The sequence below is a fragment of the Rhincodon typus genome, unplaced genomic scaffold (assembly GCF_021869965.1).
Source record: "Rhincodon typus isolate 14 unplaced genomic scaffold, sRhiTyp1.1 hic_rhity00002110, whole genome shotgun sequence".
NCBI lineage: Eukaryota > Metazoa > Chordata > Chondrichthyes > Orectolobiformes > Rhincodontidae > Rhincodon > Rhincodon typus.
The window spans coordinates 3741-25000 of NW_025967748.1; the positions used below are offsets into that span (position 1 = coordinate 3741).

Here is a 21260-nt window from a genome sequence, read left to right on the forward strand (position 1 = left end):
ATTGGGTCGATGCCAATCATCAAACGTCCGTCCATTGTAATCCTATTTTCCAGTACTTAGTCCATAGCCTTGGATGGCACTTCAAGTGTTCACCTAAATGCTGTACTTCTTAAATGTCTTGATGGATCCTGCCTCTACCACTCTTTAAGGCAGTTAGTTCCAGATATCTGCAACCTTCCTTGAATCCCCTTTACACCTCCTGGTCCTTACCTTAAAACTGTGTCCCCTGGTCGTTGACCCCTCTATTAAGGGGAAAAAAATTCTTCCTATCTACAGTGTCTGTGCCCCTTAGAACTTTGGACATCTCAAACAGCTCCATCCCAACCCTTAGGCTGATCTGATCAATGGAAAAGAATCCATCTTATCCAGTCCCTTTCATAGTTAAATTGCTCCATCTCAGGCACCATCCTGGTGAATCTCCTCTGCACACTCGTTAGTGTAGAGAAATTCTTCCTATAGTTTGGCAACCAGAACTGCACACAGTGCTCAACTGAGGCTTAATTAATGTTTTACACAGCTTCATCAGAACAACCTCCTTGTTCATGTATGCAGTGCCTTGGATGATAAAGGCAAATATCCCATATGCCATTTAACTGACTTATCAACCTATGCTGCTGCCTTCAAGGATCTATGGACATATACACTGAGGTCCGTCTGATCCTACTATTCATTGTGTGCTCCCTTGCCCTATTAGTCCTTCCAATTTGCAGCATCTCACATTTTTCAGGATTAAATTCCAATTGCCACTGTTCTGTCCATCTGACCAACCTGTCTATATAGTCCAATAGTCTGAAGCTTTCCTCCTCACTTTTCACTACACCACCAATTTTTGTTCTGTCTACGGACTTACTGATCAAACCATCTACATCTGTGTCTAGATCATTAATGTATACACCAAACAGCAAGGGACCCAGTACCAAACACTGTGGTATGTCACTGGCACAGGCTTCTAGTCACAAAAATACCCTTCAACCATAACCCTCTGTTTCTTGCCATAAGCCAATCTTTCATCTTTGTTTTCAAAACCTGCCTTGACTTTATCCATCTCTGAACCTGAAACCTCCTCCAGCCCTACAACCCTCTGAGATATTAGTACTCCTCAAATTCTGGCCTTGAGCATCCCAGTTTTAATTTGCTCCACCATTAGCAGCCATCTCTTCAATTCCAATGACCCTTAACTTTGGAATTTCCTTCATAAATCTTTGTACCTCTCCACCTCTCTTTCTTCCTTTTCAATGTTCCTTAAAATCTATTGTCATGACCAAACTTTTGGTCACCTGCCCTAATATGTCCCAATTTGACTTGACGTACAGTTTTGTTTGACAAAAGCCTTGAGAACATTTTACTACATGAGGTACTTTAGAAATACAGATTTTTGTTGCTTTGGACCAATTGAAATGCATAAATTTAATAATGTTTCTTCTCACAGATTATGAGTTTATAAATTGTACACCATTCAAAACATTCAAATATGTCAATTATGATAAATAACGTTCGGGATAGCATTATCAAAAATGTGAAGGTGATGATCATTATAGGTTAAATTTAGGTTCTCCCATAGCTTTGAGATAAATGGATTATCACACTGGGTACAAACTCTTAAGTAGCATTAAATGTGAAGTATCAATTTATTTGACAATGGACAAAATAACAAGGAAAAGAAGTTAGCTTGCACTAATACAGGATCTTTCATATTCTTAGGATGTATTAAAAAGCGTTTCACAAGGACAGTTAGGAATGGGCAACAAATATTGCCTTGCCACTGATAACCAACATCCCAATCAAAAAACTTTTAAAAATCAGTGGGTACTCAACATAGTCAGCGTTGAAAGCCAATAACATTGTCTGAAACTTTAATAAAGATTGAAGTTGTTAGTAAGAATGAAGGATTAGCAAAATTTCTTCTGGAGAAATTGAAGAGACAGTTCTCTAAAGACAAACATGTGTCCATTACAGGCAGAGAATGGGGAGTGTAGAATAGAAAATAGAGAAATGTCAGTGAAGCAACATATAAAGAAAAACAGAAAAAGTTTCCCTAAAATAATAAAGTCGAAAGGTTTTTTGAGAGTGTGGAATTCAGATAAATTAGTAATAGTAAAATTGAAGAAATTCATAAGATTGAAAATCAAAAAAAATCCCCCGGACCCAATGACCTTCACCCTAGAATAATGAAACAGATGGCTATACAGTTAATGGATGCACTGGTGATCACCTTTTAAAATTCTGTTAATTCTGCAATGCTGCCTACAGATTGGAATATTCCAAATGTAACCCACTGTTTAAGAAAGGAGAGGGTGAGAAAATGGGGAGCTACAGTTAGGCTGACATCAGTATTCAGAAAAATACTGGAATCCATTATGATTACTGGCCATTTAGAAAATAATTGTTTGATTAGGCAGAGTCAACATAGATGTTCTGAAGGAGAAGTCATGTTCCATGAACCTGATAGAGTTTTCAAAGTAATATTTGATAAACCTGGTAGAGTTCTTTGAATATGTTACTAGCAAAGTTGATAAGGGGGACAAAGGACTCTCAAATCACTCTGTTCTGCATCTTTCTGCAGTCTTTCTCCATTTAACTGATGTTCTGTTCCTCTATTCTTTCTGCCCAAATGCATAACTTCACATTTTCCCACAGTATACTTAACCTGTCAAGGTCCCTTTTCAGAATCTTTGTGTCATCCTTACCATTTGGCAGATCAATGAGCTTTATGGCCTTCTCCTGTTCCTTTGTTCTGAAAGGCTTTGTCATTTAAATGCAGCTATAACCCAAGAACCTGACCTTTCTGCATACTAATTATAACATCTGAAAGAATAGGCACTCTTGTGTTTATGTTGTACTTAGTGATGAGATTAGAATAAACTAATATTTCAGGTTTGCATTGGGGCATCACAAAACTGTTCTGAAATACATTTAAATAAATTCCAGGTATTGATAGGACTGGATTAAAAATAGGCTCCTACCACTTACTGATCTACCTTTAATTCATTGTGTACTTAATTTCCAACTTTCATTCCACTGTTAGGAAGCTGACATTTCACTCCCACAAAATTTGTTGCCTCCAACTGCCTCCTTTCATGCTCCCAAGAGCAGTATTATACTCCACCCTATAGTTTCAAAAGGTCATGGTCAACATTAGCTCAGAATAGAATACCTATCAAATAGTATTAGACTATCGAAAGCAAAAAAAAACTTTGACTGGAACAACTTAAATTCATTTAAGAACAAATAGTAATGTAAATTATCTCAACGCATACTTACTTTTGGCATCAAAAGAGATCAATTCAGAACTTCCTCCTTCTGGATTCAAGCCTAGTAGTGTGGAAAGGCACTCTGCTACCTCTTCCTCAGTCATACATTCACCTAGAAAGCAAAACAAAAAGCAAGAGAAGGATTTTATAGTGCATCTACACTTCAAAAAGCAGATATTTTGTGCCAGAAGCATGGTGACAATGGCATGTAGCTAACATATTCATTTTTTCATTATCATTCCATGTAATTATTTTGGGAATTTCCAGAATGGAATTTTCATCTTTGTATTTTCAACACATTTAATAATTATGTATAGAAGATGGGTCTCATGGTACTTATTAAGTTTTTAATAATCAAAATAATTGACAAATGTCATATGGCTAAAACCACTCCTACCAGTTGCTTTCATGATTAGAGGCAAGCAATGATAACTGAGTTGGATTCACTAACATAAATTTTTTTAAAATGAATACATTATGTCCCGAGGAAAGAAGTAATAACCATTGGATATTCGGTATGCTATTTGCAGTTCTTTGACCATGACTGACTGAATTTGCAACCAAGTTATTACAACAAGTAACAATTGAGTTTCACTAGTTTTGATCTGAATTGCTGCGTGAGATCTTCACTCAGGATCGAGTCACCTTATAACAGTTAGGCAAGCACTTAGTAAATCAATGAGAGACATTAAAGTGGAAATAAGGAAAATATAAAGTTGAGAGAGAGAAATATGTCATGAATCCTTGAACCTAAATCTACTATACACTGTGGAGTTGGAGGAACACAGCAGGCCAGGCAGCATCAGAGGAGCAGGAGAGTTGACGTTTTGGGTCAGGACCCTCCTTCAGAAATGGGGAGGTGGAAGGGAGCTGGGAAATAAATAGAGAGAGGAGGGGTGGGGCTGGGGAAGGTAGGTGGGATAGTGATAGGTGAATGCAGGTAGGGAGTGGTGAGGATTGGTCAGTGGGATGGGTGGTGTGGATAGGTGGGAGAGAAGATGGACATGTTGTGTCAGGTCAAGGAGATGGGAATGAGAGGGGAGGTTTGGACATGAGTTGGGGAAATTTTAAAACAGGTGAATTCTATGTTGAGGCCATTCGGCTGAAGGCTGCAAAGGCAGAATATGAGGTGTTTTCCTTCAATTTGAATGTGGTGTCACTGTGACACTGAAGGAGGCCCAGGATGGACATGTCACCAAGGGAGTGGGAGGGGGAGTTAAAATGGTTGGTGACCAGAAAGTGTTGTCATTTTTCGTGAACAGAGCGCAGACGCTCTACAAAATGGTCTCCGAGTCTACGCTTGGTCTCACTCGATGTAGAGGGGGCCAAATCGGGAGCAGCGGATACAGTAAAACAAGTTGGCAGATGTACAGGTAAACCCCTGCCTGATATGAAAGGTTTGCTTTGGGCCTTGAATGGGGGCGAGGGGGGAGGTGTCGGGGCAGGTGTAGCACTTCCTGAAGTTGCAGGAAAAGGTGCCAGGTGTGGTGGGGTTAGTGGGGAGTGTGGAGCTGATGTGGGGGTCGTGGGTGAACAGTCCCGACAAAAGGCAAGTAGGGGTGGGGAGGGAAATATCTCTTTGGTTGTGGGGTTGGATTTTAGGTGGCGGAGGATGATGCCATGGATGCGGAGGTTGGTGGGGTAGTATGTGAGGACAAGGGGGATTGTGTCTTTATTTTTGTTGGAGGGAGACGGTTTGAGGGTAGAAGTGTGGGAAATGCAAAAGATGTGGTTGAGGGCATTTTTGACCACCGGAGGGGCGGAAGTTTCGGCCTCATCCCATGCCCAATCCTCCCTCTCATCCCCACCTCCTTGACCTGATACAATGTGTCCATCTTCTCTCCCACTTGTCCGCACCATCCATCCCACTGACCAATCCTCACCACTTCCTACCTGCATTCACCTATCACCATCCCACCTACCTTCTCCAGCCCCACCCCTCCTCTCTCTGTTTATTTCCCAGCTCCCTTCCCCCTCCCCATTTCTGAAGAATTGTCCCGACCTGAAATGTCAACTTTCCTGCTCCTCTGATGCTGCCTGGCATGTTGTGCTCCTCCAGCTCCACTGTATTGTCTCTGACTCCAGCATCTGCAGCTCTTGCTATCTCTAAATCTGCCACATCTCTGTTTTCAGAGCTGTGCTGAGCTTTACTTACTTTGTTGGATAGCAAGATATCAGCTATCCTTTGCATCGTGTATATGTCACTCAAAACCACTAGTTTATGAAAATATTTGTATTTGTTTCCTTAGTTTATACTATGGAAACATTGTGAGTTTATACTTCCGCCATTTCTGGGTGACTATACAGGAGCCCAGTGAATGGAAATTTTTTTCCTTCTTTTTCTTTGTGTGATGTATGTCTGTTTTCTGGCTTTTCATTCTCTTGCATAAAACCAAAAGTTTCACTATGTCCAAACTCATTATACTTCCACAACAAAAACAGATACAAATAATTGGCCTTATTCTCAACCTAAAAAATCTGTGTACGCACAGCTCCATCTAATGGCTTACTATATAAATTTCATTTGGATCATCATTAACATATCAAACTAAATTTCCATGCAAAAACATGAGAAAACATACTGTACTTGAATCATGTAATACTTTAGTATCTAATCATCTGCAATACCAGGAATATCTTCAGGAAATATGGGCTTCTTCTGCTATCCTGTTTTCATGTTATTATGTGGATACCCTTATGTATACACAAACTTCACTTCAAAGTTCATAGAATCCCTACAGTGTGGAAACAGGCCCTTCGACCCAACAAGTCCACACTGACCCTCAGAGCATCCCACCCAGACCCCTCCCTGAACATTATGGGCAATTTAGCATGGCCAATCCACCTCGCCTGCACATCATTGTACTGTGGGAGGAAACCCACGCAGACACGGGGAGAATGTGCAAACTCCACACAGACAGTTGCCCGAGGGTCGGAATCAAACCCGGGTCCGTGGTGCTGTGAGGCAGCAGTGCTAACCACTGAGCCACCGTGCCGCCCTAAAGTGTTTACTATAATCCAAAATAATCATATCCTTGATTCATATCTTTGTCATATTATGCACAGGGGTCTGGGTAGGTTCTGAACAGACAAATCATGATACTTCTCCACAATGAACAAAAATTGATGAACAAGTCACCTAAGCTTCTTTTGTGACTGTCATATGGCTGAGAGAGACATGGTAATGAAATAGTAATGTCACTGGACTAGTGACATCACAAGTTAATGAGACTCAGGTTCATTCTCTAGGAATGTAGATTTAAATCCCACCTTGACATCTGGTGAAATTTACACTCAATAAGTATGGTGACCATGCAACTGTCATTGATTGTTTTAAAAACTGCACTTGATTCACTAATGCCCTTTAGGGAAGGATATCTGCCATCCTTACCTGGTCTGGTCTATATGTGACTCCAGACCCACATCAATGTCACTGACTATTCACTGCCCTCTAAAGTTGTTCAATTATTCAATCCAAAGGCAACTAGCAATGGGCAACAAATGTTGGCCTTGCCATCAGCACCTACATCTCTTGAAATAATTTGAAAAAAGATTAGTATTGTGCTGAGTTGTTTTCACTGACTATGTGCAAGATTACAATATAGAATTAAAAACAGAGGTGAAAGTGATGATTGTGTTGGCAAGTGTTCAGTCCAGTTTAATAACCAGTTATACAATTAAGGAAGAATGATGGCTATTTAGAAAGTACCTTCCCAATTCACTCAGAAAACTCTCAAACTGCTTCACATGCAATTAGTTTATTCCAAGTACACACTGAGGTTCATGTGTATATTTGCTACAAATGGCCTAGTATCTGGCTGAGGGGAAATGGAAACATTATTCAGGCCTGCTCCTGTTCATCATCTAGCAATGCTTATGGGATTGCCCAAGAAACATCTGGTAAGAAAATAATTAGGTTTGCCATTTGACTTCTGTCATGCTTGCTGGACAGGACAAGACACAAAGCTGGGGTTCATAATTACTTCACAACATCTACAGAAATTTCACACACCATTTTGACTTGGAAATATATCACATTCCTTCATTGTCACTGGGTCAAAATCCTGAAACTTCCTTCACAAACAACACTGTGGGTCTATCTACTTCATTTGGACTTTAATGGTTCAAGAAGGCAGCACAACATCACCTTCTGAAGGACAATTAAGCAAATTAGCGATACACAATAAATGGTAATCTTGGCAGAGATGCTCACATCCCAAGAAGGAGTGAATCAAAAAACCTTGATGGATGATTCAGCTCGGAGAGGTTCTCCATCATGAGATAACTGAACTGTAGTCATTTATTAGATTTATTTGTAAAAAACGTCTATTTGAATGAGTTGTCATAAGGCTCTTACAACTATGGAACTGTATCTCAGTTTAAGAAGTCATGTTTAAAAGAACCAAGGAAGATGTTAGAAGGAAAAACATTGAAGAAAATGTGAGTACTATGCAGTTTTACATGGTACTAAGTATTCAGTATAAGTGGTGAACAGATTTATTGCTATGTTACTCTCTCAGTGATTCTCTGTATTTATATTAACATACTCATTTCTAAAAAATAAATTGTATTTATATGTCATCTTTCAGTACAAAAGGACATCTAAAGCACTTTATAGTTGCTATTAAGTACTTTTGAAATGGAATCAATGTTGTAATATAGTAAACAGTCCATCAGAGTGTAGTGAGCCTCTCACAAATAGCACTGTGGTAATAATTAGATAACCCACTTTACAATTTAATTGTTGTCATTTGACTCACCTCCACTTTGCAATAGTTGCAATAATTCTCCTAACTTAATTGCTTTGTCTCCATTCTCATTGTCGTAGCCAAGAACATCAAATGTATGACGCAACTCAGAAGCAGTTATGCCAAAAACAGGTCGATGGTTTATATACAGTTTAATGAATTCACCTAAATCAATGTCTGTCACATACATTCCTGTGTCCACATATTTATTGAACTTCACCTCATTCAGCATGTCCTCTATCTGTAATGAAAGTCATCAAAATTAGCAAATTATTCAATCTATCTAACAGAAAATTACAGCACTCTTGTTCTTTTTCCTGATTTTATTTGCAGGTGCCATTGTGGTGGGTGGGATCTGCTCCAGTCATTAGTGGAATTAGGTCTTTGATTTCAAAGATACTAAAGTGCCCAAGGTGAGGCATAAGCTTACCAGTATATCACCTAGGTACATTGAGGTTCTTTATCACTGCTTCATCCTGGTCTCTATATCTGCTCTAACTTTTACACCCAAAACTCTTATCTTTCTCTAACTGTTCCTGCATTCTCAACATCTACTTGTACTCTGCCTTTCCCTTTATATCTTAATTTTTTTTGTCACATTCTGTCTAAGATCATTCTAGACTCCCACTTTGTATCAATCTGCTTCCTCCCCTCAGCCTACAGCCACTACCAATTATCTTCCACCCTTTAAAGACCCTGTTTGAACAGAGGATTTCATTTAGTTTTACAGCATTATGAAAAATAGACTAGTGTATATCGTATTTATGCCTTAGTGGGTCTGCTTAGCCATAGTAAGGATGCTTATCACATGGTTTACCACCATGGTGCAAACTACCATCTCATGCAATGAAAGGCTGCCATATGTGTGCTTTCTTTGCCATGTTTATTCAGAAACTGTACAACAGCACATAGTAGAAGAAATGCAAATTATTTTTGTGGACTTGAACATATACAATGTACCTCTTTCTCTGTAGGGTAGAATCCCAGTGCTCTCATCATAAATGGTATTTCCTGCAGTGGAATATGAGTTGATATTTCCCTGGGCTCCATTGTACTGACATGCTGGTAACGCAGCTGTGAATAGTAGAAATAGTTCTCCATCTCCTTCAGAGCACATTAGAAAACACAAAATATTAATTGATTGGAACCAAAGGAAAATCCGACTGAACTATAAAACACATATATTCAAATGCATTTTCTTCATTTTTTTGTTCTTCATGTCCATTAATTCCAGATGGCGCTAATGCCGAATAAGAATTTGCTATATGTCTTGCTTAGGTGAGACTATGAAGAATACCATGATGAAGTGGCAAAGATGGAAATTATAATGGTAATATCATGACAAAAATAGATATGTATTCATCTATGGCACCATCTATTTGTTTGCCAACAGAATGCATCATAACTCTGCTGTGTTACTTGCTTTCTCAACCTAGTAACCAAGGAAATTGATCCTTGTTCCCCACTCTCTGGGGCCATTTGTTTTCCTTCGTGGTCAGTAAGCTGTGGTTGTCTTTAACACCAAACTCTGTTAACTTAGAGATAAGCAGGAAACTAGTTATATCCCTTTTACTTTGGGTGGGCCTGGGCTACGGGGGTTTGAGGGATTGATATGGAATATATGGCTATTCCAGAATTCAGGTTGGATTTTAAGCAACTTTTACATTTGGTGCTTCTATAATTTCAACAGGGGAAACCTAAGCCTTTTGCCAACTCTCTGCATTTATTTCTAAAACTGATTCCCTTATTCTGATGAAAGAAGTGTTATCCCTAAAATGGTGGAAAATACAATGTTATGGTTGAGAAAATGGAATCAGCTTCGTCAGTGAAAGACAGTCTTTTGCAACACAAACTATGGGATCACTAGGTGTAACGGCTGATATGTTTATGTTTATTCAGTTATACATAAACTAACTAATAATAATACTATTTTTAAAAAGCATGGAATTTTCATTTAGTGTCCTGAATATTTATCCCTCGACTATCACTGCATAAGGATAAATGTTGCTATTGCTATTTGTGGGCCTTGAGATATGTGAACTGGCTCAACCCTATACAAGACTTAAAAGTGACCACGTGCTGAATCTTAAGGGTTTTATTTGGCTAGATCTGAGTCTTTTGGAAGAATTGCCACCATGAGGCCTAGTGCGTCTTCTGGGCGTATCTTACAAATCTTGCCTGATTAACTGTGGAATCCCTCCCATCCAATCATGGTCCCATTTTATCACGCACCGTTCCTAGAACAACTTGCCCCTCAGCAGATATCCCAAAATTCATTGGTCTTTCTTGTGTCCATGCTTTCATTAAAAGTCTATTGTGCACACAGAGAAACACTGTCAGTCCAGAGCTACCCTGCATGGCTCCTGAAATTTGCCCTCAATGTGGCAGATGGGAGGTGGGGGTAAGTTGTCACACCGCTGTGCAGGCAGGAACCTGAAGGTCCTGCTGGACAGGGTGGTGCACAGGAAGGACTTTCTCTTCCCTTAGGAACAGCAGTGGAGGCCATGACACCAGACCATGCTCACCTGGTCCGAAGTTGCCATGTGCGTCAGTGCAGTCTCAACCATCTAGAGGAACGTTCAGCACAGTAGAAAGAAGATCAATTACCTTCTCCACTCTGCCAGTGTTAACTACCACCATCTTCTCTACAATACCAACACTTACTCTTTCTCAGCTACTGTATTCACCATCCACCAAAGCTTGTTTTCTGAGGTGGGGTCACTCAACTCGAAACGTTAACTCTGAATTTTCTCCAGACCTGCTGAGCTTTTCCAGCAATTTCTGTTTTTGTTTCTGATTTACAGCCTTCGCAGTTCTTTCAGTTTTTATTAAGCTTGATTTTTACAGCTCTCACTAATAACTGCAACATCCTCCCTCACACACTGTCACCCACCAAACCCCCCCATACCACTAATCAACCCTTTGTGCTATCTCATCTCCTGTGCCAAAAATAACAGTTGTGCCACCCACTCACATTTCCCTTAATACCTGCTTCATTCTCATTCTATGAGGAAAGTAGTCCTCAGTAGGCAAAAACACCTCAAGACGAGTGATGGACTATCCAACATTCCTAATGTGGAAAGCATCCTTCATCTGACCACCCTGACTGGCTGACTGACCATTTCCAAGCCTGGTATCATAGGCTGCCACTGATTTTCTGTGCTGGGACCCGCAAGCAAAGGTTTGATTGAAGGCTACTAAACATAACAAGCTTCCTTCCCTGTGTCCAAACTAAATGGCAAAGCAATCCATAAGTATTATGAGCCTCATATCTCCAGCTGAGGGGTAAACCGCAAAAAAGGTAAGGTAATGCAATGCAATGCAATGCAAGGCAGGGCTGCTGTGAGCATCAGAAATAAAGTTAAAGTGGAGAGCCCCAGTCTATGAGTAGAGTTTCCTTGCTGCAGCATAATGATGATCATTTCTGGTGCAGCATTGAAATGAAGAAGCATAGCATAAGTAGGATCAGAGATGTGCCTTGAGGATTCTTAGAAACTGGCACATGTCAGATGCCAATGTCCATGAATGTGGAGTCCAGTGGCTGGTGCCCATGCAATGTGCCCTGAAATTTTGGTACCAGTGCCCAATTTGGAGGTTGTTTGGAGCAAGCAGTGAGCTGAATTTGCCACATATCATGTTTCCATGGTACCTAGGAAACTCTGCTTTCCCTCAGCGAGTTTGGGAAAGATAGAAAACTGAGTATTAATGAGGTGAGTTGGGCTGTCAGCAAGACATTTAACAAACAATCATCCCCTTTAACTGGCAAGTTGGTGCTGCCTTTTGAGAAAGTCACCATGCCACTTGTGAAAAGCATAAAAGCCGGAACAAGAAGCTTCTGACGTTTAGATGATGCTGGCCAGACTTTTCATCTGATTTTGTCAATACAGTGTGGAGCTGGAGGGACACAGCAGGTCAGGCAGCATCAAAGGAGAAGGAAAGTCGATGTTTCAGGCCTAGACCTTTCATCAGGACTGGGAAGGGGGAAGGGAGCTGGCAAATAAATAGAGAGAGGAGGAGTGACACTGGAGGAAGCCCAGGATAGACGTGTCACGAAAGGAGCGGGAGGGGGAGTTAAAATAGTTAGCAACCGGAAGGTGTTGTTAATTATAGCATATGGAGCACAGGTGCTCCGCAAATCTGTCACCAATTCTACATTTGGCCTCAGCGATGTAGAGGAGGCCACATCGGAAGCAGCGGATACAGTAGACCCGGGTTGGAGGATGTACAGGGGAATTTAAATGGTTAGCAACCGAAAGATATTCGTCATCCCCCCAGACCACCCCCTCACTGAGGACAAACAATCAGTCCTCAGGAAAGGACTCACCTTCATTCCCCTGTGCACACACATCAACGAATTCCATTCAAGTCTGGATGTTGAACTCTTTTTCCACCACCTCTGCGTCCAAGCTTATTTCTTTCATTGAGAGTGTAATCCATCCTCTGCTGACCCCTTCTCCCACCTCCAACACACCCCCTCCTCCTGGACACCACCCCACGGCCTCCTACTCTCTCTTGACCTCTTCATCGATCGCCTCAACTCTCCACCCCCGTCACTCCCTCCAACCTCTACCTCATGGAACGCACAGCCCTCTGTTCCCTCCGCTGCAAACTTAACGTCACCATCAAACCCACTGATAAGGGGGCACGGTGGTGATATGGTATACTGACCTTTACAGCGCAGAGGCCAGGCGCCAACCCTCTAAAACCTCCTCCTACTGCCCCCTTAATTTTGACCCCACCCCTGTTACCAGACCATCATCTCTCAGACCATCCACAACCTTATCACATCAGGAGACCTCCCACCCACAGCCTCCAACCTCATCATCCCCAAAATCCACAAACCTGACTGCCCCGGTCGACACATTGTGTCTGCCTGCTCTACCCCACTGAACGTATCTCCACTTACCTTGACTCTGTCTCCCCCACACCATCCCGCCCTCCACCTCCACCACCACCACCACCCCCACCAACACCCCCCCCCCCCCCCCCCCCCCCCACCACCACCACCCCCCCCCCCACCACCCCCTCCCCGGTCCAGGAACTCCCCACCTACATTCAGCATAGTACCCACTCCCTCTACCTCCTCCAGGATTTTCAATTCCCCGGCCCCCAAAACCTCATCTTCACCATGATTGTCCAGTCCCTGTTCACTTGTATCCCCCATGCAGGTGGCCTATAAGCCCTCCGCTTCTTCTTCTCCCACAGGCCCAACCAGTCCCCCTCCACCAACACTCTCATCCACTTAACAGAACTTGTCCTTACACTGAACAACTTCTCCTTTAACTCCTCCCACTCCATACAAACCAAAGAGGTGGCTACTGTCACCTGTATGGGTCCGAGCTATGCTTGCCTCTTCGTAGCATATGTGGAACAGTCCCTCTTCCACTGTTACACTGGCACCATCCATCACCTCTTCCTCCGCTGTATCGATGACTTTATCAGCATTGCCTCGTGCTCCCATGAGGAGCTTGAACAGTTCATCAACTATATTAACACTTTTCACCCCAACCTTATTCAATTGGACCATCTCTGATACCTCTCTCTCCTTCCTGGACCTCTCTGTCTCCACCTCTGGTGACCGCCTCAGAACTAACATCTATTTCAAGCTCATCAATTCCCACAGCTACCTTGACTGCACCTTCTCTCACCCACCCTCCTGCAAGAATGTGATCCCTGACTCCCAATTCCTCCGCCTCCACGACATCTGCTCCCAAGGTGGAATGTTCCACTCCTGGACATCCCAGATGTACTCCTATTTCAAGGACTGAAACATCCCCCCTCCGTTGATTGAAAATACCCTCAACCGTATCTCTTGTATTTCCTGCACTTCTGTCCTCAAACCCCCTGCCCACAACAGAAATAGAGACAGAGACTCCTGGTCCTCACATGCTACCCCACCAACCTCTGCATCCAGCGCAACATCCTCCACCACTTTCGCCACCTAGAATCCGACTCATTACCAAAGAGATACTTCCCTCCCCACCCCTATCTTCCTTTCATAGGGACTGCTTTCTCTGCGACTCATCCACACCACATTCCCCACGAACCCCACCACAGCTGGTAGCTTTCCCTGCAACCACAGGAGGTGCTACACCTCCCCCCTCACCTCCATCCGAGGCCCAAGACAAACTTTCCATATCCGACAGGGGCTCACTTGTACATCCTCCAACCTGGTCTACTGTATCCGTTGCTCCCAATGTGGCCTCCTCTACATCAATGAGACCACACGTGGCCTCGGTGACAGATTTGCGAAGCACCTGTGCTCCATACACTATAATCAACAACACCTTCTGGTTGCTGACCATTTTCACTCCCCCTCCCATTCCCTGGGTGACATATCCATCTTGGGCCTCCTCCAGTGTCACAATGATGCCACACGCAAACTGAAGGAACAACACCTCATATTCCATCTCGGGAGCCTATAGCCCAATGGCCTAAACATAGAATTCACCAGTTTCATAATCTCCCCACCCCGGCTTCATCCCATGTCCAACCCTCCCTCTCATCCCCACCTCCTTGACCTGACACAACCTGTCCATCTTCTCTCCCACCTATCCGCCCCACCCTTCCCACTGACCAAAAGGGTCTAGGCCCGAAACGTCAGCCTCTCTGCTCCTATGATGCTGCTTGGCCTGCTGTGTTCATCCAGCCCTGCACCTTGTTGCCCCACTACCACTACCTGCATTCACCTATCACCATCCGACCTACCTTTCCTCAGCCCCACCTCCGTTCTCTCTATTTATTTCCCAGCTCCCTTCCCCCTCCCAGACCTGATGAAGGGTCTAGGCCTGAAACGTTGACTTTCCAGCTCCACACTGTATTGACTCTGACTCCAGCATCTGCAGTTCTCGCTATCTTTTTTCATCTGATTTTGCCAGAAATCTCAACATAGACATGTTGCTCGGATCCCTATAAAATTCTACTTTACAGTTTAATAATAGTTCAATGTCTATGAAGTGCTTTGTGATCTACTGAAATTTGCTATATAAATCTGAGATATTTCTTCTCCTTTTTAGACAACAGAGACTTTTGATTTAAACTATGTTTATGAAATGCAGTCAGATTGTGATGTGTATGGATTAATTCACAAAGAATCAGCACCTTTTTTTGTACAGAGGGAAAGGCTGCTGTCATTTAGACAATAGGGAACTAACTATCTCAATGGGATCCTTTGATTCAAATAGTTCAGTCATCAAAACTGTTATGCTGATAAGATTGAGACACACACAAACAGATGATTTCAGCATGCTGGGATAACTAATATGTTAAGCTAACTGTCTGCAAGCACAGCAGATCTTTTCTTGGAGAAATTCACTCCTGATTTGACATGTGTTGGTTTTATTGGCAGTACTAGTGGTCAACCCTAAGACAGGTAGGGACTCAGAGCTCAGTCTCCCAATTTCTTGTTCAGAAAAGTAGAGGACCATATACTCAGCCATGGAAGCCTGTAAAGAATAACAAGAAGGAGACAAATAACCTCTTGATAAGTCATTGTGCTGTCCTTGCGTATCATCAAGACAGCGATAGATAGACTTCAAGATGTTGATGAGATCAAAGATGTGAGGAAAACATAAGAAAATAGCATTGCCATAGAAAATCAACTGTGATTTAGTTGTATGGGGAGCAGGATAGAGGGCTTGAATACGTCATCCCTGCTCCTATTTATAAAGATAAAGCTGATCAGATTCGGCAAAAAAAACTTGCCTATTTATTGGAGAGAAGTTAGAATTAACGTTTTGGGTCCAGTGAGCCTTCTTCAGAATGGAAGAAGTTCTGAAGAACAATCACTGGACCTGAAACGTTAACCCTGATTTCTCTCCACAGATGCTGCTAGACCTGCTGAGATTTTCCAGCAATTTCTGTTTTTGTTTTAGATTTCCAGCATCTGCAGTATTTTTTAGTTTTCTTGCCTGATTTACTGTTCTGTTAAGGCAAAATAAACCAGCCTAGATTTAATATTGTCTTTTTTTTAATCAGAGTGCTAATCAGTTCCACCCTACTAGTGCACTCACTATTGCATATAGAAGATTACACAATGAGTACATGTTGGTGCTGTCATGATTCCAGGTAACACTATTGAATGACTGTATTTTGGGGAGTTAAGCTACTTTTCATGTCATGATGAATACAGGATTTGTTTGTGGAAGTAATCATCAAGCAAATCCAAAAAAATTCAACAGTAGATCCTGGTTGGTAATGGTATCTACAGAAGTAACTGCAATTTAGGGTCAGCAATGCCAAATTGTGGGCGGAATCTGTGGGTGAGGCTAATGCTAAGCCTTCCCCTGGAATCATATCCCCAAGGCCAGAAGTGCCACATAGCAACAGCTGCCAGTCAATCAAAAGCCAACAGCACTTGTGTTCAACAGATCCACAGAGCAAGACATATTTGCTGCCAGAACAGCTCCCCTCTGGAGTCTCAGGGATTGCACAGAACTTGGAAACAGACGTGGGGAGAGGTGTTCCTTGAGTTGGAAGAGGTTCAGAAGGATGGGCCCCTTTGGGGACACCCTGCCCTATGTCCAGTCTCTCAGTCAGGCACAGATTGAAGGATCCCTGCCACCTCCTACTCCAAGGGGGCAAGCTATCTGCAGGATTAATCCCAGCATAGTAGGATGAGGTTCCTAAGTGGTCCTCAATTTCCTATTAAGGACCTCACTTGGCAGTCGACAATGGGCCTTCCACACCAGCACATGACCACCAAGCTTAAATCATTTCTTGGCATCTTGGATGAGAACTGCTTTTTAAAGTTAGTCCACCACAAAACCACAGATGGAACTAATCATTACCTCTAGGAGGCTAAGGAGGCCCAGGTTTATTGGCTGGTTTGAATGTCAGTCAGGATTGTGAGTCTGCGAAGCACCCTGTCCCAGGTATATATCAACACATGTGACAAACAAGTTGGTCAAGAATTGCTGTTGTTCAGAATAACAGCAATCATTGGTCAAGAGGTCATAGCAGATTGCTCAGAAGCTGCTTGGTTCAGAGCTGACAGATAAACACACACACATGCACATTTGCTGATCGAACACAAATCCCCCTCCTCCCTTCTCCCCAAAATCTGTGCACACTTTAGGTCAGAAAAGAGGTAACTCCCACTTTTGTGTATATTTCACAGGCCACCTCAGAATGTGTGCCATCATAAGGGAACACAAGTTAAACCCAACTCTTTGTTTGGTCTCAGTCTCCTTCCCTTTCCTGGTAGACAGTTTTGTTGTCTAAGACAACAAGGTGCAGGGCTGGATGAACACAGCAGGCCAAGCAGCATCATAGGAGCAGAGTTGTCTAGTTTGTTGTCTAGTTTGTCTCTTTCTCTCTAGTTTTGCTTCTTAAGCGAAAAGGCAAAAATGTTATTATATTAGCTCTGCTGCTTGGCATTTTTAAATGAGCATTTTTATGAATTGCTTGTGTTTAAAATTATCAATTTATTGCTTTAACTTTTTTTTTGCTCAGCAAGTTGTTACATTTTCTTCACACCTTAGCTGGCTTCAGAATTCATGTTTAACTTTGTTTCAAACCAAATCTCAGGCAATTGCTTCTTGGTTACTTGTTGGAGAGGAATGAAAGGCTCAAAATTTGTTCTCCAACAGAAAAGTAAGTGTCAGAAATGCTCAGGAAATCTGGCAGCTTCTGTGCAGAGAGAGACAGAAGCCACTGACCTTTCACCAGAACTAGCACCAGCCATGAACTTGAAGCATTGACCCTGTTTCTGTGTTCACAGATGCTGTATGGCCTGCTGAGTACTTCTGGCATTTACTGTTTATTTTTAAGATTTCTACTATCTTAAGTGTTTTGATGTCCTATAGTATTCTTCATCCTGTCACTTGTAATGTGGTGAGTTTCAGTTAACACGATCATTCAATGTAAAGTGTTATTTTTCTGTTAACAAAGTCCTGTGGACGTTGCTGTCCAGATACTGCGTGGGCTTATGTTCAAAGAAATGGAATTGGTTGCAGAATATGAATGACAAAGTTTTGTGCGATAGTCTGACAAAGCAATGGTTGTAAAATATATCATACTCAAACCTGAGCTTTTCATGTGCTTTATCAATACATGCATAGAATACAAAAGTCATGTGGTTTATCAACCCTACATAAGGCATTTCAAACCCACTGTGACTGCGGTTCCAAATTCTGAACACCTGAGGATGTAAGGAGTGGAGAAAGGATTAAGCAGCCCAGAGAAAGGAAAAACATCAAGGCCTATGATGTCTGCCTCCTGCCACCAATTGAAACTCAATGTCAGCTGGCTGGCTGAGGTCCTTAATTGGCCATTAACCTCTGGTCTCGAGACTGTCCTCAACCTTTCTTGCTCTAGATTTAATCAGAGGGAATCTTGAAAGTCTCCATTTTCCCACCTAATTCCAGCCCACTGTCAGTTGGGGGTGTGGGAGAAGGGGCGGAGAAGAGTATAGCATAAAAATGCTTTGAAATGTAACATTTTTCAGCATGACAGGGAGGGGAGGTGGAGGGCGAAAGAACTAATCAGCAAACCTGTGATATGATAGAAAATAGGAATGATTAAATAATAAGTGGGACAAAAATGGAAGTTACCGCTAGTTGAAAAACAAAAGATGCAAATTTTAAAACTGTGTCCTGTACACCCAACTTTAAATCATTAATATAGATAAAGAAAAACAACAGCATTACATTGATTCTTAGGTGAAGTGACTATGGAGCTTCTTTAGATCTCATACTTGTTCTACCTTATTTCAGATATTGAAGTCCCCCACTGTAACAGCAGCAGTTTCTGGTGGCAATTCTGTGATTGCTATTTACACTTCCTCTAGATACTTTTGTTTTTATTCGTCCCATTACATATGGAGATTTGCAAAGATGATGAGTAGCACAAATTTATCTTTTCAGAACACAACACTTACAAATGATTAGAAAATGAAAGGAATCTAAAGCTCCTATTTTAAATATGAGTGTAGTATAAAGAACAATGAAAATGGCTCATTTCAAAAGTTACAGTCACAGAATTGCTATGGTGCAGAAGGAGGTCATTTATCTCATCTTGTTTGCACCAGCTCTTCAAATAAGCATCAATACTTGGTGCAAATCTCCTAATTTGTTCCCACACTCCTGCACAATATATTTATCCAAACAATCATCCAATGCCCTCTTGAATACCTCAACTGAACCTGCCTCCACCACATTTTCAGGCAGTGCATTCCAGGTTCCATTTTATTTCATAGTGGAAACTGCAAACAAACCCAGAAATCTCAAAGCTCATCCCAGAAGATAGCACTTTCCATTTTTAAGAATTAAGCAGCTTGCATTTTGAGCACGTGCAGTTCGCAAAGGAAGTTGGTAATTTAAATCACCATCTGCCTTCACGACAATGTGAAACCCAACCTGAATTTTGCAGAAATGACCTGGTAAGACCAGGCCTGAGCTTTGTGCATTTCTTTGGAATAGCCAGGGTACCTCTTTTAAGAGTTAACATGTCCCTTTGGATATTGTCCTAAGGCACCATTCGGGAGTAGTCACATACCCTTTATTGGAGTTGAAGCGCCCTTTGGAATTGTTAAAAAAAGGCTTGACTGTTCCTAAAAAGTGAACAAACCCATTCACTGACAAGCTTGTGGGAACTGTTAAGCAGACCTGTCAAAACTATCAAAAGGACATTTAATCATGTCAATGGGAACAGTCATAGAGTGGAGTGGAGTTGTACAGCATGGAAACAGACCCTTCGGTCCAACTCGTCCATGCTGACCAGATATCCTGAATTAATTTCAAAAGCATCTATCAAGGGCATTTAAATGTCCTGCCCTTTAAATCTTTCAAAACAAACTGTCTGGAGAAATCAGTACTTGATTTTTCACCCTGTCAGCTGACGTAAGCCTGAGGGGTGGCATGGTAGCTTAGTGGCTAACACTGCTGCCTCACAGTACCAGGAACCCAGGTTTGATTCCACCTCGGGCAACCGTGTTGAGTTTGCACATTCTCCCCATGTCTGCATGGGTTTCCTCCCACATTCGAATGTTGTGCAAGTTAGGTGGACTGGCTATGCTTAATTGCCAAGAGTGTCCAGCGTTGTGTAGGCTAGTTCGATTAGCCATGGAAAATGCAGGGTTATGGGGATTGGGTGGGGAAGTAGGTCTGGGTGGGATGCTCTTCAGAGGGTCAGCATGGACTCGATGGGCTGAATAGCCTGCTTCCCCACTGTAGGGATTCTATGAATTCCATTCCTGCATTGCTGCTGCATGAATGATTTCACAACCACCCATTACCATAATTAAGTGCACAATGTGATTGACAGTTCAGGATGGTTATAAACCAATAGTAGCTATTGTAAGGCTTATGAAGGTGATGGAATGTATATGTAGCAAGTAGGCTTTTATGAAGGAGAGCTCCTTTTTAATACAGCAAATTCTTCAATAGATACAACATAAATTTATAGAACTTTTTTTTAATCTTTGATGCATGCATCTTGAGGTCTTCTCTTGACATACAGTGGATGAATCAACATGGTAGGTTTAGGCTGAAAGGTGTTAAGGGCATGGGTTGGCATGAATTGTCACTGAGTTGTCACAGGTGCTAAAAAGAATCATGGAGTTGGGCAGTGTGCATACATTCATATGAAGGATATAAGCAATTATGTGCTCATAATTACTCGTATGCTGGTATGGAGACCATGATGAGTTATGGGGTGGATACAGGGTCATACTTTGACAGGGAGTAAGGGATTATGGGGTTGGGTACAGGGCATGAGATGGCATGGATGCATTGGGGAGTATGTGGGGATAAGAACTGGAGGGATGTTTTCTGTTTAATTATTTAGGGGAAAAGAAAGACTTTGAACAGGCTTCCATCCAGCCCATCTCCACATATGGCATCCATGTAAACACTTCTGGGGTTGCCATCCCTACTTCTAATAGGGAGTATTACTCCTAATAATTCTTCAGACACTGTACACTGATGCTCGCTTGAAATTGCATGCCATTGACAAGAATATTACTTGGTGTAAACTTATCATTCTGATGAATTTTTATAAATCAAGAGAAATCCAGAAATATCATTACCCTAAATAATTCGCCATCTCTTCCACCTTCCAATAAGCCATAGAATGGAATTAATTCCTCTCCTCCAAGTGCAGTTACTGCTTCATGGGCCCTTCAATATCAGAAAATAAGTAATTTCTTTCTCACCTCTACATTTAACATTCTAATGATACAGATTATAATGAAACAATAGCATTGAATGTTCCATTATTGCAAAGATAGTTAATGGCCCCAAAAATAAAACTCCTATTAGTT

General features: G+C 42.0%; 1 protein-coding gene across 1 annotated transcript in view; it reads right to left on the minus strand.

The window, feature by feature from the left end:
- LOC109923553 (cilia- and flagella-associated protein 251-like) overlaps positions 1–21176 on the minus strand; it is a 24461-nt gene extending 3285 nt beyond the window's left edge. The window contains exons 1-4 of the mRNA XM_048592961.1: positions 21027–21176; positions 8960–9103; positions 8012–8240; positions 3262–3363 (exon numbers count right to left, since the gene is read on the minus strand). Of these exons, the coding sequence (XP_048448918.1) occupies positions 3262–3363; positions 8012–8240; positions 8960–9100 (472 nt within the window). The 5' untranslated portion in view covers positions 9101–9103; positions 21027–21176. The remainder of the gene's footprint in view (positions 1–3261; positions 3364–8011; positions 8241–8959; positions 9104–21026) is intronic.
- Between the last annotated feature and the right edge of the window lie 84 nt (positions 21177–21260).